The sequence below is a fragment of the Globicephala melas genome, chromosome 2, assembly GCF_963455315.2.
Source record: "Globicephala melas chromosome 2, mGloMel1.2, whole genome shotgun sequence".
Taxonomy (NCBI): domain Eukaryota; kingdom Metazoa; phylum Chordata; class Mammalia; order Artiodactyla; family Delphinidae; genus Globicephala; species Globicephala melas.
This window is the reverse complement of record NC_083315.2, coordinates 12751004-12771255: the sequence shown is the minus strand read 5'-3', so window position 1 is coordinate 12771255 and position 20252 is coordinate 12751004. Positions and strand designations below refer to the sequence as shown.

Below are 20252 nucleotides of genomic sequence, written 5' to 3'. Positions count from 1 at the left end.
TCAAAAACATAAAAGATATTCCTAACACTATTTTCATAAGGCATTTCTTGATCATCTGCATTGGAACTTGTTCCCTCCGCTAAAATTTCTAAAATTTTATTGACGTTGACTCTTAATTAAAGCCGAAGCCACACGATACCAAAACTCCCAATGAATTCAGGTCAAAAAAGAAAAATCAGTCAATTTCGAAGAAATAAGACATTCAAGAAGGTTCTTGACCATTTTTTCCTTTCTGAATGCTCTTCAGCATTGCTCAGCTAATCAGGTGATAATCGTCATTTATTTATTATATTTTAAAATTTTTATTGGAGTATAGCTGCTTTACAATGTTGTGTTAGTTTCTGCTGCACAGCAAAGTGAATCAGCTGTACATATACATATATCCCCTCTTCTTTGGATAATCGTAATTTGTAAGACCTGAGTTTGTCCTAACCTAACAGAAATTTGAAGAAAAGGATATTTACACCAAAGCACTAAGTTATTTTCCCAACCATAAAAAAAGAGAAAAAGGAAAAGAGACATAAAAGTTTGCTCTGCTTAATATAAATTTTCCATTCGTCTGAAAGATGATGCTATGCTTTCTTAGCGAACAGTGGAAATTAGGGTAGGATTTGGGCAGCAAATAAGGACTAAGGCAAGATGCTGGAGCTTGGAAAAAAAAAATCTAACTCCTCATGGTTTGAATCTTCAGATTTTTCTGCATCTGTGCCACACTCTACCAGAAACCAGGCCCCCTAGTGGATTCAAAGAGCAAATGATTTCGACACTGGGACTACGGCAACTAAGTAAGTATGTGCAAGAAAGGTATTTAATGATCTTATTCGATCATTTACATAGCACTTATCATATACCAGGCACTATTCTGAGCAGGTTATATAATAAATATCAATTCACCTGATTAGTACAACACTGGATGAAGGAGGTACTATTATCCAAATTGTATAGACAGAGAAGCGGATGCAGAGAGGATGGGAAACTTGGCCAAGGTCACACAGCAGGTCGGGAGCAAAGCAGTCAGCTGCAGAGTGTGTGCCCTGAAAACCACCTGTCACACAGCACTGCTGGTGAGGTTGGCTCATCAGAAAATTAACCCTAAGAGGAATTTATTTAAATATCTAGCAATGTTCTACTTCTCCAGAGGCTGGCCTCGGGGTAATTTTAACCTTCCAGAATACAGCTGCACCTCCGGATATATCTTACTAAAACAATAAAACAATGAAAGAAAAGAAAAAAGAGACGTCAAGCGCCATGGAGTAACCAAAGCTGTCAGAAAGCCCATCCAATTTATTCTGCAGGAGCCGCCCTCTCTGAGAGCCTGTCCATCTACTGATCTGGGATCTGAACACGCCTACTGACCTGTCCAGATGTGGGGGGGGGGGGTTTCAGAAGCAAAGGCACATTCGAAGGTAAAAGCAACAAAAAGCAAGAAGAAATAAATGAACTGACAGTCCCCACACCGAAGCAGGAGACAGAAAAATTTTGACTAGACGTAAATCCTAGAAGTAGTCTAGGCCACCTTACCTCCTCTCTGGAATTAGGTCAAGAGTAAATACACAGCACAGGGAAAACAGTCAATAGTATTACAATAGCTTTGTGTGGCGCATAATCTATAAAAATATCGCAGCACTATGCTGCACACCTGAAACCAGTATAATAGTGTAAGTCAATTACACTGCAAGAAGAAAGAGGGTAAATACATGCACAAACGAATGAAAGGGTGAACGAAATGCAGATGGGGAAACTGAGGTTCAGAGATCGCTTAAGTAACCAGTTTGTGACAAACTATGACTTAGGTCTCCTGACCTTCAATGTAGCGTCCTTTAAATAAATCATATTAACAATGGTGACTCTCAATCACTAAGACCCTTTACCTCTGTTTATTTAAAAATTGTTTTCTTCCAGCTTTATTGAATATGATTGACATACAGCACTGTACAAAGTTTAAGGTGTACCACATAATGATTTGATTTCCCACATACGTCATGAGATGATGATCACAGTAAGTTTAGTGAACATTCAGCATCTCATAGAGACACAATAGCAAAGAAATAGGAAAAACATATTTTCCTTGTGACGAGAACTGTTAGGATTTCCTCGCTTAACAGCCTGCATATATAACACACAGCAGCGTTAATATTTATCATGTTGTACATGGCATTCCAAGTACTTATAACTAGAAGCTTTTACCTTTTGACCACCTTCATCCAATTCCCCCACCTCTGGTAACCATAAATCTGATTCCTTTTTCTATGGCTTTGTTTGTTTTTCAAGAATAATTAACCTACAACACTCTGTTTTAAGGTTAACACTAAGACCCTCTATATTTAAAATACTTCTCTTCAGCAAAACACAGATGCTGAAGAAATGAGAAATGAGCTTTTTCTGGATAAAGAATATACCAAGAAAATAATCATTCTGTAGCAGTGAAATGAAATATTTAGTACTGTGACAGCCCCTGGAGCATGTTAATATTTTGCTCCCCAATGTATTTTATGTAATAATGATGATATGTCAAATCTGCATGTTTGTTACAGTAACTACCCCAGAGGAGACGTTTCAAACTGTAATTTCTGTAGAGTCAAAAAATTCTGAACTCAAAGATGTCATCAAGAAGTTGATATTTGAATTGCATGTCACACTGTATTAGAATAGTATCATAGTCACTTATCAGAATAATATGTTTTCATCAGTCACTGAAGTATCACATTGCTTTAAGAGTTCTGAGACAATTTAAAAAAAGCAGAAAAAGAATGCATCAGCGCGACATTAAGTTCCAGAGAGGCGTGAATGGCTAAAGCTGCGTCCTAGAATTCCATTTATTCAGAAGCCAACGCCTGAGCATTTTTACCCTCATAGGTACTAACCCAGCGCTTCAAATTTTCCTTCACAATCGGCAACAGCATAAGCGCTGTAGGACAGATTTCAAAAGGAATAGATGTTATAAAAGAGTGATTAGATGTTTAATGGATTTAGAGGCTGAACAGTGTTTTTGAGAAAAACAAATGAGGGGCAGTCCCAAGTTTCCAGAAACAGAAGGTAGCTTCAAGATGTTCACAGACCTCACTGCAAGCAAAATGCAGTTGATCAAGCTCGGTGCTGTGTGTCCACCTAGAGGGGTGGGATAGGGAGGGTGGGAGACACAAGAGGGAGGAGATATGGGGATACATGTATATGTAGAGCTGATTCACTTTGTTATAAAGCAGAAACTAACACACCATGGTAAAGCAATTATACTCCAATAAAGATGTTAAAAAAAAATAAAAATTTTTTAAAAATGCAGTTGTTCATATTTGAGAAGAATAAGCAACTGCCAAGAAATAATTCCTGGGGCTTCCCTGGTGGCGCAGTGGTTAAGAATCTGCCTGCCAACTCCGGGGACACGGGTTCGAGCCCTGGTCCGGGAAGATCTCACATGTCAACGGAGCAACTAAGCCCGTGCGCCACAACTACTGAGCCTGTGCTCTAGAGCCTGCGAGCCACAACTACTGAGCCCGCGTGCCACAACTACTGAAGCCCGCGTGCCTAGAGCCCGTGCTCCGCAACAAGAGGAGCCACCGCAGTGAGAAGCCTGCGCACCGCAACGAAGAGTAGCCCCCGCTCGCCGCAACTAGAGAAAGCCTGTATGCAGTAACGAAGACCCAACGCAGCCAAAAAATAAGGAAACAAATAAATAAGTAAATTTATAAAAAAAAGAAATAATTCCTGATGCTACAGCAGAAAGCGTGACAGTAAAGGAAGGAAGCTGACTTTTACAGGCACCTCAGAGCCTACAAATCCAACCAAGCAGTACCTTTGAAGGAGTCACTTTGAGAGGCTGGTACTTGATGTGATGGTTTAAACACTTGAGAAGCCTCTGGTTAACAGCAACAGCGTGTGTGTATGTTTGTGTGTGTTTCAGTGTGTGGTTTAAACACCAGTTCTCAAGGTGGCTGCTGCGATATTGCCATCAATGGTCATATTCATGCCATAAGACTCCACTTTCTCAAGGTGACACTGTTGTTACTGGCCACTGGTGTAGGACTTGATGACTGCTATGACCACCACCACGTGTGGAGAGCCTGGCGTGTGGCAGACACTGTTCTGAGTGCCTGCCCTACAATCGTCAGGGCTCCGGAGTCAGCTGATGTTTCCATCTCCACCGTATAAATCAAGAAGCTGAGGCTTTAAAGTCTGGAAGTCACGTGGCTATTAGTAAGTGACAGGGCTGAGATCTGCACCCAGGACTGTCTGACGTGGGACTTCACACTGTTACTACTTCACAGTACGGCCTCATACAGCTCTAGCTGGGGGCTGGGATCGTGTGCTCTACCAGGCCCTTGTGCTGGAACGTCGTACTGAGGAAGGGAGTCGGGGAGGGGGGATTGGGGGGTGGGAAAGAAACAGAAAGAGATGGCTGTTCCCAAGGGTAGTTTCACTTTATGCCCAGGTGATGATGAGGGGATAATGCTGATGTGAAAAGGAGGTGGTGAGTAGACAAACACTTTCTAAAATCAGAAACTTCTCTGGGCAGGAGACTGTGAGTGGTGGTGGTGGGGGGGGTGGGCCTTTCTGGGGCCAGGACAGGAAGGGACCAGTGCAAGCAGGAGAGGATCTGTAGGTGTAAATGGATAAATACTCAGAGGTCAGCACCTCACTTCCAGCACGTGCAAAATCACTTCCGAAATGTTGCCAAACCTTAAGCAGAGTGATTTTAAAATCAGAGTGGTAATCATCACAACTATTGTACAGAAGGGTATTTAGATTAAACGTGTTACGTCTATTAACTACCGATCTATTCATTCCTAAATGTTAACTGTCGGTAATCCAGCCACAGTAATTTTTAAAAACACAGCTAGAGGGAATTTTTCTGTCAAATGTGTTCTAGTCATGTCCTAACTATATATTTAAATCTTTGGCCTTGATGATAATTTGTCACCAATGTCAACCTTCTCAGAGTTTCACATAAAGATAAACATTACCTGGTGGTATTTCTTTAGGATGTTGTGCATTTCAGCCACATCTTCACTCGTGATGGTCTTGATGATGTACCTCTTGTCGTAGGACGTGTGGAACCGGGCTCCGCTGCGGGCTTGGGAGTCGTTGGGAAGGGGTGCACTCCTGGTCAGGGAATTCTTCCCGTGGGATGACAGGGGAGGAGGGAAGAGAACCGGTTAAAGACTAATTTCCAGGTCATTTGTTGTCACCACAAATTTTCAAAAACATCTGTGTTTGGAAGAAGTTGCTAAATAGGAGGACAACATTTTCTATTCATTGTACCTCAAATGGCAGAAATGAAAACAGCGATTCTAATGTCTAGAATTATAATCAAAGTTACTTTGTTCACCTTGTTCTTTTGAGTTGGACAAGAGCTGAGATTTCCCCCTCAATAAAATTAGGTTCCAGCCATGAAAGGACATCTTACTTTCCCTGAGTGTTTCCTTGTATGACAGGTATTCTGCCAAGCGTTATACACAGAGGACTTCTCCCAACTCTGATAACATTCCCATGAAATGGTTACTAGTGATTTCACCATCGTTGTACAGACGAGGAGATGGGGATCAGAGAGGTATAATCGTTGGGAGAAAGTCACACAGCTAGTAAGGGGAAGAGCCAGAATGCCATCTGCAGTGTGGCTGGCTCGGAACCCAAGTTCTCAACTAGTCAACTACTCAAGTAGTAAACAACTTAATTACTAAACGCTGTGGCCCATGGCTGCCCTGGGAGGGCCTGGCCTGGGCAGGTGTGCTCTAACCCAGCTCCAGAAGTTTCTGACCTGGCCCATCCTCCACCCCACTTCAGCCATTTTTGAGGATGATTCATCTCCTGGAGAGGATGGGGCAGGGCTCTGAGTGGGCGCTCTTCTGCAATCACTTCACTCCAGGATCTAGCATTCCATTCCATACTCACTGTCACTCCTGCTGTCTCCCCTGCTCTCACCTGTGACTCCCCTGTTTGAATCTGTTTTCCTAGAGCCTCCAGGAAGTCTGTCCCGCTTTCCCCCAACCGTCTTACACTGGTCACCAGGCTAGTGGATCAGCAAACCCCCAGCATCTGAGGAAGCCTGGTCTTCGCCTCTGCTAACTGTGTCCTTGAGAACCCACCTCCATTCCCTGCCCAGCCCCACTGGACGGCGTATGAGGGATTCACAGGGAAAGACAGTCCCACTTCACCTTCCTCTCCCAAAGTGGGCATTTGAAAGCCCCAATGAACCAAAGTCTGTCTAGTTAGGGGGACACAGATATCTTTAGAGAGGCAGGTGGTATCACTGCATCATGACTGTCAGTGAGAGTTCCCCATCAGTCTAGAATGTTCAAGCCTCCCTAACCTTTCCTTCTTTCCCAGATGAAATCCACCAGGACTGAGCCGTATGAGGACTTAATGACACTGCGGTGGTGCAGCAACTTGTGGAGGGCCTCCTCGGGCTGAGGGAAGTGAGCGCATTCTCATCTCCAGGACCAGCCCTGGCACCTCGGCTGCTGTCTTTACATCCTGAGACAGCACATCCTGATCTGAATGTAGCCGGGCACAACTGCCAAGTGCAGAGCTGCTCCTGCCAATTAACTGAATTTGCTTTCCTTAGCTTATTAGAAAACCTGAGAGAAGGGGGCGGGAAATCAGTGTAACTCCCAATGATTTTAAAAAGCAGGAACTGGCCATGTTAAATGATGAAGACAGCTGAAACTCATCAGATAGGCTGTGAAGGAGGAAAAGGATTTTCAGGATGAAAATGGCTATAACAACAAGAGTCTGATTCTTACTTATATTGATTTTTTCCCTCAAACATAAAACTCCTCCTTTATACCACTTCCTACTAAGAACAAAAGGGAAGAAAATCAAAGTGAATGCCCTCTTCGGGGGTTTTAAACACTGGCCAAAAAAAGCAATCATTGCTCTTGGCTTAAGGGTCTTTTTCCTCCCAAACATTAATTTGTAAAAGGTTATTCCAAATAAAACAAGAACACTAGGAACTGTAAGATTACAAATTACTTTCAGGGATAAAAATCAAAGCAGGAACAATCAACTTAATGAAAGACAGGCGGACCAGGTTATAAACTCTGTAAAACTGACAACACATGTAAAATAACTTTTTGGGGGGAGGGGGGAATAGTAAAGGATAATTATATTTAGCAAAGGACAGAATTACAGCAGCATCAGTTTCATAGCCTGTTTTCTTAGGCGTACTGGATATGAAAATGTAACATTCTATTACGGACCAGTGGGAAAGAACAGAATTGAAAGCTGCAGAGTCAGTGATTCTCAGACTCTAATGAGCAACGGAGTCACCTGGGGATCACGTGACAATGCAGCGTCTGACCTGGCAGGTGTGGGATGGGGCGTCTGAAGCAGCAGAAGACGCCGATACAGCTGCAGCGGGTCTGCAGACCACACGTGAGAACCAAGAGTCTACTGAATCGTGGCTACGAGGGGATTTGTCTGGTGCAGAGTGTGGAGAGTCTAGTGTATTAAGTGTGTTATAATTACAAACGTACCTGCCTGAATGCCTGTCCCGTTATAGTCTGTCCAACTCTGGTTTGATTAAAATGTGAAACTTTACAGTGAAGAATGATAGTTCACTGCATTCACTGCATTAATTCATTAATGAAATGTTTAATAATACTACATTCAAAGCAACGTATGGATTGACAAACTAAAGGGCTAGAAAGGCAGAGTCAAAAATGTACAAACTCCTTAGCACAGATGCTATCTCCTTCCAAATTCTTTGCCTTTCCCTTCAGTTTCAGACATTGATAATTATTTATTACAGATTTTGTATACGGCCATAGGCCCTCCCATAATGGCCTGGCATATAAAACTTTACAAATTCTCATCTTGATTCTGCCTTAACTCAATTTTTCAATAATCACATAAGTAGTCCCAACCCACAATATCTACTTCCAATGTGTGGAGGAATTTTTTTAAGGCTCATTGTTTTCCAATAACCAGTGAAATTAGGAACAATCACACTGTGTCAAAATTCAGAATGTACCTTTTATAATCACTATGAATATAAAAATATATGAATCAGATTTAAAGAAAGCCTGAGACAAACAGACGATCAGAAGAGTGAATGCAATTTTACACAAAATGTGTGATCCTTGGAATGACTCTAAGGCCTGGAAAAATCCATACTCATTTATTTCCACAACACTCCTATGTGATAGAAAGAGCCAGGTGCATTTTTCCACTTGAAGATAATAAAACTGGGGTACAGTGGAACCGAGTGACACGCCTAAGGCTCCCGCCTAAAAGCTTCCTCTGAGGTAACAAAAAGGGGCAATTTACAAAGACAAGGCTAAACTTTTGCCATTAATTAATACCAGAATCACTGACTTTTTGTAACCTTTGACGAGATAGAAGTGAGTGTGTGTTGGTAAGGGCAGTACCGAGTAAGGCAGGGTGCTGGTCTGGGACCTAGAACATTCTCTCCACTCACCGATCCTTGGATACGGCATTCAGCATCTTTAAGCCTCAGTTCCCGGGACTATAAAGTGACAGAGGATAAGCCAGGGGAGGGGGCAGGCTGAACTAGGTCTCTCCCTCAGACCTCCTATGCCTCTAAAAAATGTATTTCCTCGAAGATATGGCTCTAGGAAGTGCAGGGCAGCACAGGCCTCAGAAGGTGATTTGATGTTTTCCAGCGGAAGTCCAGTCACAAGAGAGTCCAACCACCATCTGAGCAGGGGCATGATGATGGCTTAGGACATCTGGGCCAGGACTAAAGAGAGATGGCAATAGTTCTTAGAGCAGCATGGAAATAACACATCAGAGGTTCCAGATGTACTTGGACAATTTCAGCAAGAACGAGAGGACGAGCTAAGGGAAGGCGGTTGTGGACACACATGGAATGTAGTCAAAACAGTCTGCTATCTAGAAACTGAATATTGAAATTCCTCAGTGTCCCTTGTTGTGTCACAGAGGAAGAGTGAACCATAGCCTCATACAGGATGCCTGGGCAAGTCTGGGAGGCCAGGAGGAGAAAGGCCTGAGAGAAACAGAGCTGGGGAGTGACCTCCAGAAGCCCCAGAGGGTCCCCTTATGTGTAAATAAACGTCATAATCAAAGAGCATGACAGGTGGAGGCAACCCTGGAGATTATTCCAAACCACCCAATTTACAGATGAGAAGACAGAGGCCCAGAGGGCAGAAACCACTTGATTTGAGACCTGAGTGGGACGGCATCCGTGGAAGGCCTTGCAGAGGCCTCCACCCCCTGACTGGTCTTCTGAAATATCCTAATAGGCCTACCCTAGTCTAGAAGCCATCAGAAGAGCAGACATTCTAAGCCCACGATGTACACACTCATCAAAGGGTTCTGAACATCAAAACTATCTCTTGTGTTACATTTAGTTTATTCATATTCTCTCAGGTTCATATTGTCATAAGCAGAGGTCTGATGACCTTTCAAGTTCCAAATAGCTCTGATATTGAAGCTAGAAGACAGGATAAGCATATACACGGGTGCTCTACGTTAAGACTGTGTGACTTTGGGCAAGTTATTTAAGCTCTTTGTACCTCAGTTTCCGTACTAGTAGAAAGGTAATAATGACGAGAATCACCATCACTAAAAGTTTGCCTGGGGGTTAAATTAGATAAGACAGAGTTTTGATAATAGTGCCTGGAACAGTAGCACTCCTTAATGGTAGCTATTATTATAAATAGCAAATTTCAACCTGGAAGACATTTAGAGGTGCAGATCAACATTAGCAAACTGCTCTGTGAGCTGGTGAGTCAAAAATGAAGGACTTACGGAATGGGTTCTTCCTGTTGGCTCCTTTCTTTGGCTGCACAGTGTGGCAGGCGGGATCTTAGTTCCCCGACGAGGGAACGAACCCGTGCCCCCTGCAGTGGAAGCAAGGAGTCCTAACCACTGGACTGACAGGGAAGTCCCTTCAGTTGGCTCTTGAGTCCACCCTGGCCAAGCCTCTGGTTCGTACCCAGTGAAGATCAAGAACCACATTCTTGTCACTCTCATACTCTCCATTTCACGGCTTACTTTCCACAGCCCTCAGTAAGAACCACTTGCAGTTTGAAAAAGAATTTAAAACATTTTACACAAGTAAGTTTCAAGTCAAAAATTCCAGCCCCACTAGGTCTCCCTTCTATCCGTGGCCCCTGCTCAGCTCCCAGCATCCTCTCCAGCCGAAGGGCAGGAGGGATGGCAGAGAGTAGGCCAGTTCTTTAAAAGATGGAGAAAGCACGGGGGAGGTAGCCAGGAGAGCTGGGGTGACCCCTTCCCGAGGAGGGGAGGAAAGCAGGCTGGCTGAAGATGCCAACGGACTTGAAGGTACAGGGAAGGGAACGTCAGGGAGCCTGACGGCCGGGCCTCTAGTGACCTTGAGGTGGCGGCAAGGGCAAGGAGGGTGAGCCGCGGAGGGCTGTGGGAGGGCTTGAGGGGAGAGAAGGTTTGGAAAAGCAACCTTGGGATGCCGGTCTGGAAAGTCATTTGTGTAACGTACTGGGCTACCACAAAATCCACAATCCCATTCAACGCAGAGCCTTAAAAGGCTTATTTAATTCAACACTGAAAATACAGACGTAATAGAAATCTGACATAGCGTCTGCCCACAACAGTCACTCCTTTACTACCTGTCTGTCCTTTTCAGGTTTTCAGGTCTCAGCATGTATGGTAGAAAGAGAAGCAGTGAGAAGTTGAGGGCAGTCAGACCCCCCACTCCTTACTCTGTTATCTGGTTATCTGCAAGGAAAGACAGTGGGACTTAATGGTCTCTAGGTTTCCTTCTCGCTCTACTAATTAGGATTCATTAATGTGTTACTGCTTTCAGTTTGTGGAGACTTAGCAAATGGACGATGATTTGCTTTTAGTTTGGGGGAAATCTAATGATAAATGTACACAAACCGCAACAAACTTGCTTTTATTCATTGGCTACCCTTCTCTCCTATACGTTTGATAGCTGTATATTATAAACTACGTAATTCCTTAAATTCACTTGTTCTAAGTGGAAATACTATTAACATCAGCCCCTACATCAAGAAAAAGGCAGCCAAAATCAATGGTGGAGGGGGAAAAAGTTCTCCTATTGAATATAAACTAATCTGAAACTCCAAACATTCTTCTTCCCTAATGGCTTTACTGAGATACAATTCACACACCAGACCATTTACCTATTTAAAGCATACAAATCAATGGTTTTTAGCACGGTTACAAAATTAAACAACCATTACCACAACGGATTTTAGAACATTTTCATCAACCTCAAAAAGAAACCCTATACCCATGAGCAGTCCCTCCCATTCTCCCTCCACCCCCCCACCTAGGAAACCTCTCATCCACTTTCTGTCCTAGAGATCTGCCTGTCGGGACATTTCCTATTGCACAATCATCCAGCACACAGGCGGCTGTGATTGGTCCAAACATTCTTCCCCCGAGTCCCCGGAGCACACGCACCCCGAGGGGTCCGGCTGTAGACCCTGGGCCGTGTCTGGGCGAGCGAGGCGACATCATGGGTGCTCCCTGTTCAGTCCAGTGTGGTGGACCCGTGACAGCCAGCCCACGCTGCTTCTGAGGATGCTGCTGGGCTTGCTGGGGAGCTGGGGATACCATAAACCGCTGGACAAAAATTAAAGTTCTAGGGCTTCCCTGGTGGCGCAGTGGTTGAGAGTCCGCCTGCCGATGCAGGGGACACGGGTTCGTGCCCCGGTCCGGGAGGATCCCACATGCCGCGGAGCGGCTGGGCCCGTGAGCCATGGCCGCTGAGCCTGCGCGTCCGGAGCCTGTGCTCCGCAACAGGAGAGGCCGCACCGGTGAGAGGCCCGCGTACCGCAAAAAAAAAAAAAAAATTAAAGTGCTAGGGCAAAGCTAGTAGATGCAGGGCACGTAAGAACAGGATGATTTAGTCCATTTTGCTGGACGATCTTGCCTCTGGATAAGTAAGCTCACTGTCCACCACTCCTGTTTTCCACAGCCAAGTACATCACAGATCTACAGAGACAGGCTGGGACCTGGGACCCTCCGCTGCACTGCTTGCACCTGGACAAGCATCTCCTCCAGCAAGAGATACAAGGAAACTGTAAGGGACTAAAAACAACTGCATGCAGTCGGGGCAGATTGTGAACAAGATACAAAAAGACCAAAAACACAACTGCCACTTCTGAGGTGTCGGGAGAAAAGCAGGGTCCTGCACACGATCCCTGCACCCAGCACCACCTGGGGGAGGGGCTGACCACCCTAAGCCCCCCTCCATCCCACCCCCACCCTCACCCCGCTTAAAGGACCAGCTTGCCCACTCAGTGAGCGAGCATGGGCACCTGTTACGTGCTTTCGCTCCCTAGTGCTGCAGTATGAGTCCCAGTAAGGCCTTGCCTGAATTTCTCGTCTGGCCTCTTATCAATTTCTGTTGATTAAGGAGTCCAAGAACCCCGGTGGGTAGCATTACAACACTACATCTCAAACCTCAAGAGCTGTGTTTGAATCTCTAGTGCCATGTCAGCCCTCAATGAGAAATAAAGGAAGATAATGAGAGATGAAACTCACTCTTGAATGGCCTTCCTACATTTATAATTGGAAATTTATTCTCCTTTCCCCAAAGAAAGGGATTAATGGTGCTCGCCTCCAAGCCTCTAAAAGTCTGCATTGAAGATGTTTATTTCCACAGTGGGAGGTCCAGGATTACTGGGGCCTCCAGGGGGGTGGAGGAAATGTCAATTTAATTAGCTCATCTTTGCCACCAATTTTTCTATACTTCTCATAAAAATGTCACGATCTATCAACATCAACCATTACGGTCCCCTATCCATTTTTTCAATACCCAAGCATTTTGAACATTTAATACCCTTGAACTACTCATATAGTCTTACAGACATTTGGGTTTTTTTTTTCCATTTTGATATGAGTTTGTATTTCTGCTAAAAATAATGTATGAAAGTTTTTCCATTTAGTCAACAGGAAGGCCATGTACAATCAATTCTGCCATGCTCAAATGTGTAAAAGCCAGCACCTTACAAAGAAGACACGGCAGTATCATGTACAGGAACCTGAGTGACAGTCAGTGACCTATTGGCCGTGACTTAATAACAGATTCAGAAATGTGACAGCTGGGAGGGCCTCAGAGAGCATGGAGTCCTTCTCCCTCATTTCACAGATGAGAAAACTGAGACCTACCAGGGCTAAGCGACCAGATTAAGTCACAGTATCCGTCACTGAAGATCCAAGACGCAAACCAGCTTCTCAACTCGCAGGAAAATGTTCTTTCTCCCAACTCGGGCTACCTGTTTCATGGACCTGACACCTGCCCTGCTGACAACTCAGGATTACGATTACACGCCTCAAATCACACGGCCCAGGAGCCGGGAGCCACAGCCTGGACCTGGGTTTGCGTTTGACGGATCTGAGTGAGCAGATGGTCCTCTGACCTCATCAGGGAGGGAAAGACCAACGTGCTAACATCATCATCAAGGATTTATTAAAAGCCCACTGTGTTTAAAGCCCTGTGTTATGCTCTTGGGGAATTTCAAAGAAAGTCTGAGCTGTGATCCCAGGCGTGGAATGGCTTTCACTGCAGAGGGGGGCAGAACACTGTGCAATTGAACACTTATTAATCATGAAACAACTTACCAGAAAAGAAGGAAACAGATATGAACAGTAATGACCAGCAGAGAAAGAAGAAAAGTTGCAGGAACGTCACTGAGCGCCGTGAGATCGCCTTTACAAAGATCAGGTTGGTACTTGACTCAGATTAAAATACCAGAGGCCTGTGTCCGAGGCTCCTGATAAGCAAACAGGCAGCATCTGCCCTGGACAGGAGCTCCCAGGCAGGGATGATTGTCAGCGCTCGGCTGAAAACGAGGAGACTTAACCCAACGTGGGCTCAGGAACGGAAAACGCAGGCCAACAGCAAGGCTGAGCTGTCAGGTGGGGTCAGTTTGTGGTGGGGCAGTAATTGGTTCAACACTTGAGAAACAGCAGAAAAAGCACGTGAAAAAAATCTGAGGATGCTGATGGGCTGGGAGCGAGTTTTCCCTAAAGTCTGTCAGGAGAGACGTCCAATCTGAGGGGTGCCCTTTGGCTTCCAGCCCAGGTGGAGTTTCTGTCCGCTATTCATCGTGAGAATTTTATTTTTAAACTTGAAACAAGAACATCAAAAGTTTAAAACGTTAGCTTTTTTTTTTTTTTTTTGCGGTACGCGGGCCTCTCACCGTTGTGGCCTCTCCCGCTGCGGAGCACAGGCTCCGGACGGGCAGGCTCAGCGGCCATGGCTCACGGGCCCAGCCGCTCCGCGGCATGTGGGATCTTCCCGGACCGGGGCACAAACCCGCGTCCCCTGCATCGGCAGGCGGACTCTCAACCACTGCGCCACCAGGGAAGCCCTAAAACGTTAGCTTTTAAAATTAATTATTTTAAAATTAGAATCCTCTGTTACCAATACAAAGAAGAAAATGCATCCAATGTGAATAACGAGCGATTCTAATTCGGAAGATGCGGCAGGGGAAAAGCAAACCTAGTATTATCCTCCACAAAGAACCAGAGGGCTCAGTTTCTATTATATGGTGTATTTAGCTTTAACTGCATCATCGCCATCCTGTATAACTTTTTGGTTTTTGGTGGGCAATCCTTCCTGCAGCTCAGAAACTTCAACCGAAGCCTCTAGTTGACTTCCCAGGCCTGTCATAAGAGGTTCTGATACTATGAGAGACTGGAAAGAGGGATGCAGGTTTTCTTTAAGAACAATAAAAATCAAGATGCCTGGGTTTCTGTAAATGTCATTAGCATCTAATACAGAATCTGTCATGTAATAGTTAAAAAAAATTCCTTCATCCTTTCTTCTCTTCTGCATTCCCTATGATGTCTATCACAGAGCCTTACACACAGTAGGTGCAAATAAACACACACTGAGTTGATAATCATGCGTGAAATCATCCACCTATGGGGAGCGGAGCTTAAAGTGGCAGAGGAGATGGAAGAACAGAACTGTAGCAACCGTAACAGCGAGGCCTCTGGGGGAGCATTCAACTTGAAAGACATCTTAAAAGAACGGTCATGGGGAGTCACATTGTCCCAACAATGATCAGAACACAGTTCACCTCTGTGCATATTACAAACCAGTGAAGTGATTTTAAAAAGCCCTAATAAGTTGGAGAAAATTTTGAATCTGAAAGCACTGAGCATACATGCATACATATACGCACACAGGTTTACATATGTATGTTCAGTGACACTGTTGTTAATAATGAGTATTCTAGAACTGTTGCTTGAATTTATCTTTAACAGCAAGAAAAAGAAGTTGTTTTTAAAAGACATTTTCAAGAAATCAAAACCAGAGGAAAGATACAAGTGTTTACGGAGACAGCAGGGATGTTTCTCAGTTCCTTTCACGAAGTTTAAGTTGGCTGACGGAGGTCAATTAAATTGGCTAATTACTATGTTCTACTTTGATCAGATGGATCGATACTGACTTTTTTCAGGTGCAGCAAAACTGCATTCACACACGCAAGGCAGGTGGCGAACATTTATCCATTTGATATAACATGAAGGTTTGAATACTAAATGAACCGCACGGTGGAACTCCTTTTCGCCACAGAGATTTAAAAGTCATTTGTCCAATAAGCAAGCGCTTCTGAAAATTAAACAGAGCAAGGCAAGGGGAACAGTGAGGGGCCTGGGCCCCTTGAGCCATCCAGTGCCTCCAAAGAGGATGAGACGCCGGGTCATTGATCCCACTTTTTAAATCAGATTGAGAAAGAGAGTTCAGTTTGGCACTAGGTGTCAACTGATACCTGTTACCTGTTCTGGCCACAGTGAATGAAGTGTCCGGGCAGTGGTGAGCCGAAGAGCCGAGACCACAGCCCCGCCGGCCCCCGCAAGCGCACTGCACTCCGCCTCCCTGGCTTGCGGCGCGCAGGCACCCATACACACCAAGCCAGAGCCACTGTTGGCACAACTTCCTCCGTTTTCCAAACCAAGTAGCCAACAAGGTGGGCTAAGCCCCATGTGTACGATCTTATCTTCCGTTTAAACTCAGGGGCCCTGCCCCAGCTGAAAAAATTTTAAGAGGCACAAACATTGGGAAAGGAACATAGAAATGGGGCCATTACAATCGGCCCTCCGTATCCGCAGATTCCGTATCCGCAGATTCCGCATCCGCAGATTCCGCATCCGCAGATTCCGCATCCGCAGATTCCGCATCCGCAGATTCCAACTGCAATTTGATCTACAGTTGGTGGAATCTGTGGGTGCAGAGGGACTGTGTATGTCTGGTTTACTAAAGTTACTGTAAACACCCACTTTTTTATTTTTTAATAGAAATACAGTTGCCAAAGAGAAAGCAGCAATCTAAATGCCAAAAGCACCAGGCATGGCTGAGGGAAGGAGTGGTGTTCAAATGATTAATTACACTCACACCGGTTCTCCCTTGTACTGATCTCTCACGCTAAGAGCTTAACAGACTTGCCAATTAGTTCCGTGTGAATCATCCTCCACTCGCCTAATTTGCCTTCAAAGTTTGTATCAGCAATTTGCACTTACTTAAATATCAACTTACATGGTTTTGTTTTTAGGGGGGAAAAAGAGAGGGAAACCCCGTTCCTGTCTTAGTATTTCAGCAACTAAGGATCTAATAGATCCATTTGGATCTCATTTAACAGGGCTGGTTCTCAGAAGAAATATAAGGACTTCACTGTGGTAATGAATTGAGGAATTTAACAAGATCCTGTAGCACAGGCCCTGAAAGTCAGTTTCTGTGAAACGCCAGTATCGCTATTTTATTTTTAAAAATTAAAATTAAAAAAAAAAGGAGGGGCACAAAGGAAGATACACACTTGAATGTAGCAACAGAGTCAGAGGAGATTTTCTTAGGATGTCAAAGTTATCAGCTGTTCATTCTTTTCAAAGCATACTATTTTCATAGGCCTCTTGAAATGTAATAACAGTTCTTACATAATGTAGAATGATTCCTTTTTATTTTATACGAGGCTTTTTTACAATTCCAAAATTTATTCTTTAAAGGTGACTTGGCTTTTGCAGCAGTAAATTCAAGTCCAAGTGTGATCGAAGTTCTTTCTCTCTTACACATGAAGCCCACACCTGAACACTGGCTCCATCGCAGTTTTTAAAAGCAAACCGAGCGCTCACACCCTCCCCACCCACTTCCCCTCAGCCCTCTCCGGGGCGCACCCGAGCCTCTGCTCAGAGCCCGGACCTCCGTGGAAACCTTGGCCAGGTCCACAGAGGAGGGAACGTCACCGGCAGCCTGGCCAGCGTTGCTTTTTCAAAACATGGCAGCTTCAAGGCTTCTCATGCCTGAGTGAGCCTGTGAGAGATTCTTGGAAACTTTCAACAATGGGGCAGGGCAGGGAGGCCCACAGATCTATAAGAAAGCATGCTGGCTAAGCTTGATTTGCCTTAGGGCCCTGTTCTTTAAGGGAAAGTACAGGGTGAGCTGTGCCAGTATTCACCTTGTAAGGTCACCCGGGGCAGCAACAGGACATGTAATGCAAGATAAAAGGATTTCTGGTTTGGGGCAAACGAGAGAAAGTGTTCACCACATTTAAAATAAGTCAGTACTCTTATTTATTTTACTCTTAGAGTAAAATAAACGGCCTGCCATAAAAGACCAGAAAGCAGCCCTTGTATCTCCTGACTTAGATTTCTGCTCTTAAAAACATCCTTGGCTTTTACGAATCTGGCCAGCTCTGTGAAAATCAGGTAACTGATGCCTGGTCCGTTCTCAGGAGAAATGACCAGAAATGACCAGATCTGACAGCGATTTTAAAAGTTGAAATTGAGAACTGGGCAAACATGGGGAGAAAAGCAACAGGGCACATCTTTACATGGTGGGTCCCAAGAGCAGGAGACGGTGCTGCACAGAAGTGTCCCTGGGACTGGCAGGCTCCTGGTGGTGACAGCAGTGCTGCAGTCACTAGGCCGCTGGGCACTGCAGGGTTCTAAGGGGGTCTCTGACAAAATACCGCGGGGAGGGCCAGGGTGGGCCAATTCGGCAAATCAGCAAGAACGAAAACAAATTTCTAAGATTCCTAAGTGGCCTCTGCAAATAAAGGAAATGTGAATTCAACACACATACACAGCCCTAGGGGCTTGCCAACCCGTTTGAGGGCAGAAAATCAAAAGGAAGCTCTGCGGGCAGAATACTTTCATCTGTAAGTGAGAATATTATATAAAACTCACAGGCTTGCTCCCTTCCCAAAGAATAATTTCTTCTGCGGACTACTGAAATCATATTGTATAGTGGTCCCTAACTGAAAGAACCCTTTATTTCAGAAAGAACACTGAAAAATTCTCATACAAAATGAAAATTACTCTTATCTAATTACTTGTCATGACAAAAATGTGAATCCCATTTTACAGCGTAAAAGGCACCGATGAAACCCATGTGAAACGAATGTTACGAAAGCAACTCACCTGGAAATCCTGATCATCGATTCCAAACCTCTCCCGCAGGTTACGGAAAACCATCGGGCAGTATTCCTTAAACTTGAAGTGGCTCGGCATGTTTTCTCTGAAACAGGTTGTGGAATAAAGTTCAGACGTACAAACAGTGAACCAGACTTGAATCTGCCACCATCATGCTCTCCTGCAGCCAAAGAAGCACTTGGGGTTCCCGACCCACAGAAGGCACAGGTGGGTTTCAAGGGGCCAACCAGAACCCACAGTAGGGTCCGGGGGACAGAAGGGACAGACACGCAGGGGAAACGGTGAAGGAAAAGCAAAGAGCTTGGCGAGGCCGGGAGGGGCAGCACAGAGAGCCACAAACAGGGCTCCCACACTGGTCCTGGGTTGCCTGCTGATGAAATCTTACAAAACAAGACTGACTCTCACTCCTAGATCGACCTGTTTTATCTTTTATATACATACCACATTCTATATTCACATAGAAAAGATCCCTTCAAAAGGTCAACCTTTAAAGGGCATTATGAGAATAATTAACACATCAGCTTCACATTAGAACAATGGCCCCATTAAGGAATTTCACAATTGATCTTCACATGGGAGGGATTTCTCTGGGGCTCATCCCACTCATTCAGAATTGCTTCCCCCTTTGTGTTCACACGCGCGCACACACACACACACACACACCCTGTGCCCCCACTGTGGTACTCCACACACTAAAGTGATGGTAATTTGTATATGTGTCCATTTTCAACCACCCGCCTGACTGTGAACCCCCGAGGGCAGGACTGTTTCTTATACATCGGTGTATGTCTGGCTCTCAATGGACTGCCTGCCACAGAAGGTGGTCCATAATGATGTCTAAAATGACATTCAAAAGAGGGAGAAATAGTCTCAATGCCCAACATGGCATCCAATTATGTTTTATAAAAATGCACCTTCATTCTTTATTGTTTTAGGAAGTAGTCATTTCTGTTCATAAAGGAATCATCAGGAGAGTTTTGTGTAAGACAGCTGAGGTCCATAGCTGCCCAAAAAAAAAAAGAATCCAAGCAATGTACAGCTTCAAACATTTAAACAGTAATGAGAACATCACTTTTAACATATAAGATATGCATAGAGAACAATATGCCGTATGCAAAAAGATATTACCCAAGAGGGCCTGCTGCTGCTTCTCTGAAAATGACAGATGGTTATGTTTATCACAGGATAAACTTTATCAGCAAAACTTCACTCTCACCCATTGAAAAATAATGGGATTATAGAAATTCACAGAAATTAGAATTCACACTCCTGGCAGCCACGTAAGTTGTACAAAAGGCTGTGCTTGTACTTACTTGTTAAAAAGGTGATTGTCCACCTTTATCTTTGAATAGGCCTTGAAGTCATCTGGCATCAACATAACAGGGATTTGAACATGGCTCAGTTCATTGATCTAGAAAAATATAAAATAAATGGCACAGGTTGTAAGTATCTAGGTGGGAAGTGCTTGACTTAAACATGTAATTTACCAAGAAAACCTCCTGGATGCTTGTATTTCCTGGCCCACATTCCTCCCTGTTCCTGCCCCAAATCATCTCTTCTGATGCCTTCCCCACTCTTTTCATCAGCCGTCACCACTGCGCCCAAGCACACATCGGCTGCAACTCCCCGGCTCAGCCCTGTCTGCCGCTGGCCCCCCGGATGGCAGGGGCAAGGGAGGGGTTCTGGAGGGTGAACACTCAGGGCCAGCTGTCCCTGCTTCTCCCCGTCCACCCTCCCACTGCCCCTCCAGAGCCTTGACCCAGAGCTCCTTTGATCCCATGTCCAGGTCAATTTCCCTCTGTAAAGAAAATATTCTCTCAAACAAAAAATCCAAAAACACAAAAACAAAAACAACAACAAAAAAAACAAAAACAAATAAAAAAATTCTC

At 44.6% G+C, this 20252-nt stretch overlaps 1 protein-coding gene across 3 annotated transcripts in view; it reads right to left on the bottom strand.

Annotated features, from left to right (window-relative positions):
* PIP4K2A (phosphatidylinositol-5-phosphate 4-kinase type 2 alpha) overlaps positions 1 to 20252 on the bottom strand; it is a 335262-nt gene that overhangs the window by 53006 nt on the left and 262004 nt on the right. For all 3 annotated transcript variants that reach the window (XR_009560777.2, XM_060292946.1, XM_030837149.3), the window contains 3 exons: positions 19677 to 19774; positions 18352 to 18448; positions 4959 to 5111 (listed from right to left, as the gene is read on the bottom strand). Coding sequence is in view for 2 of the 3 variants with exons in the window: in XM_030837149.3 (XP_030693009.1) it covers positions 4959 to 5111; positions 18352 to 18448; positions 19677 to 19774 (348 nt within the window). In the remaining variant the exon portion in view is untranslated. The remainder of the gene's footprint in view (positions 1 to 4958; positions 5112 to 18351; positions 18449 to 19676; positions 19775 to 20252) is intronic.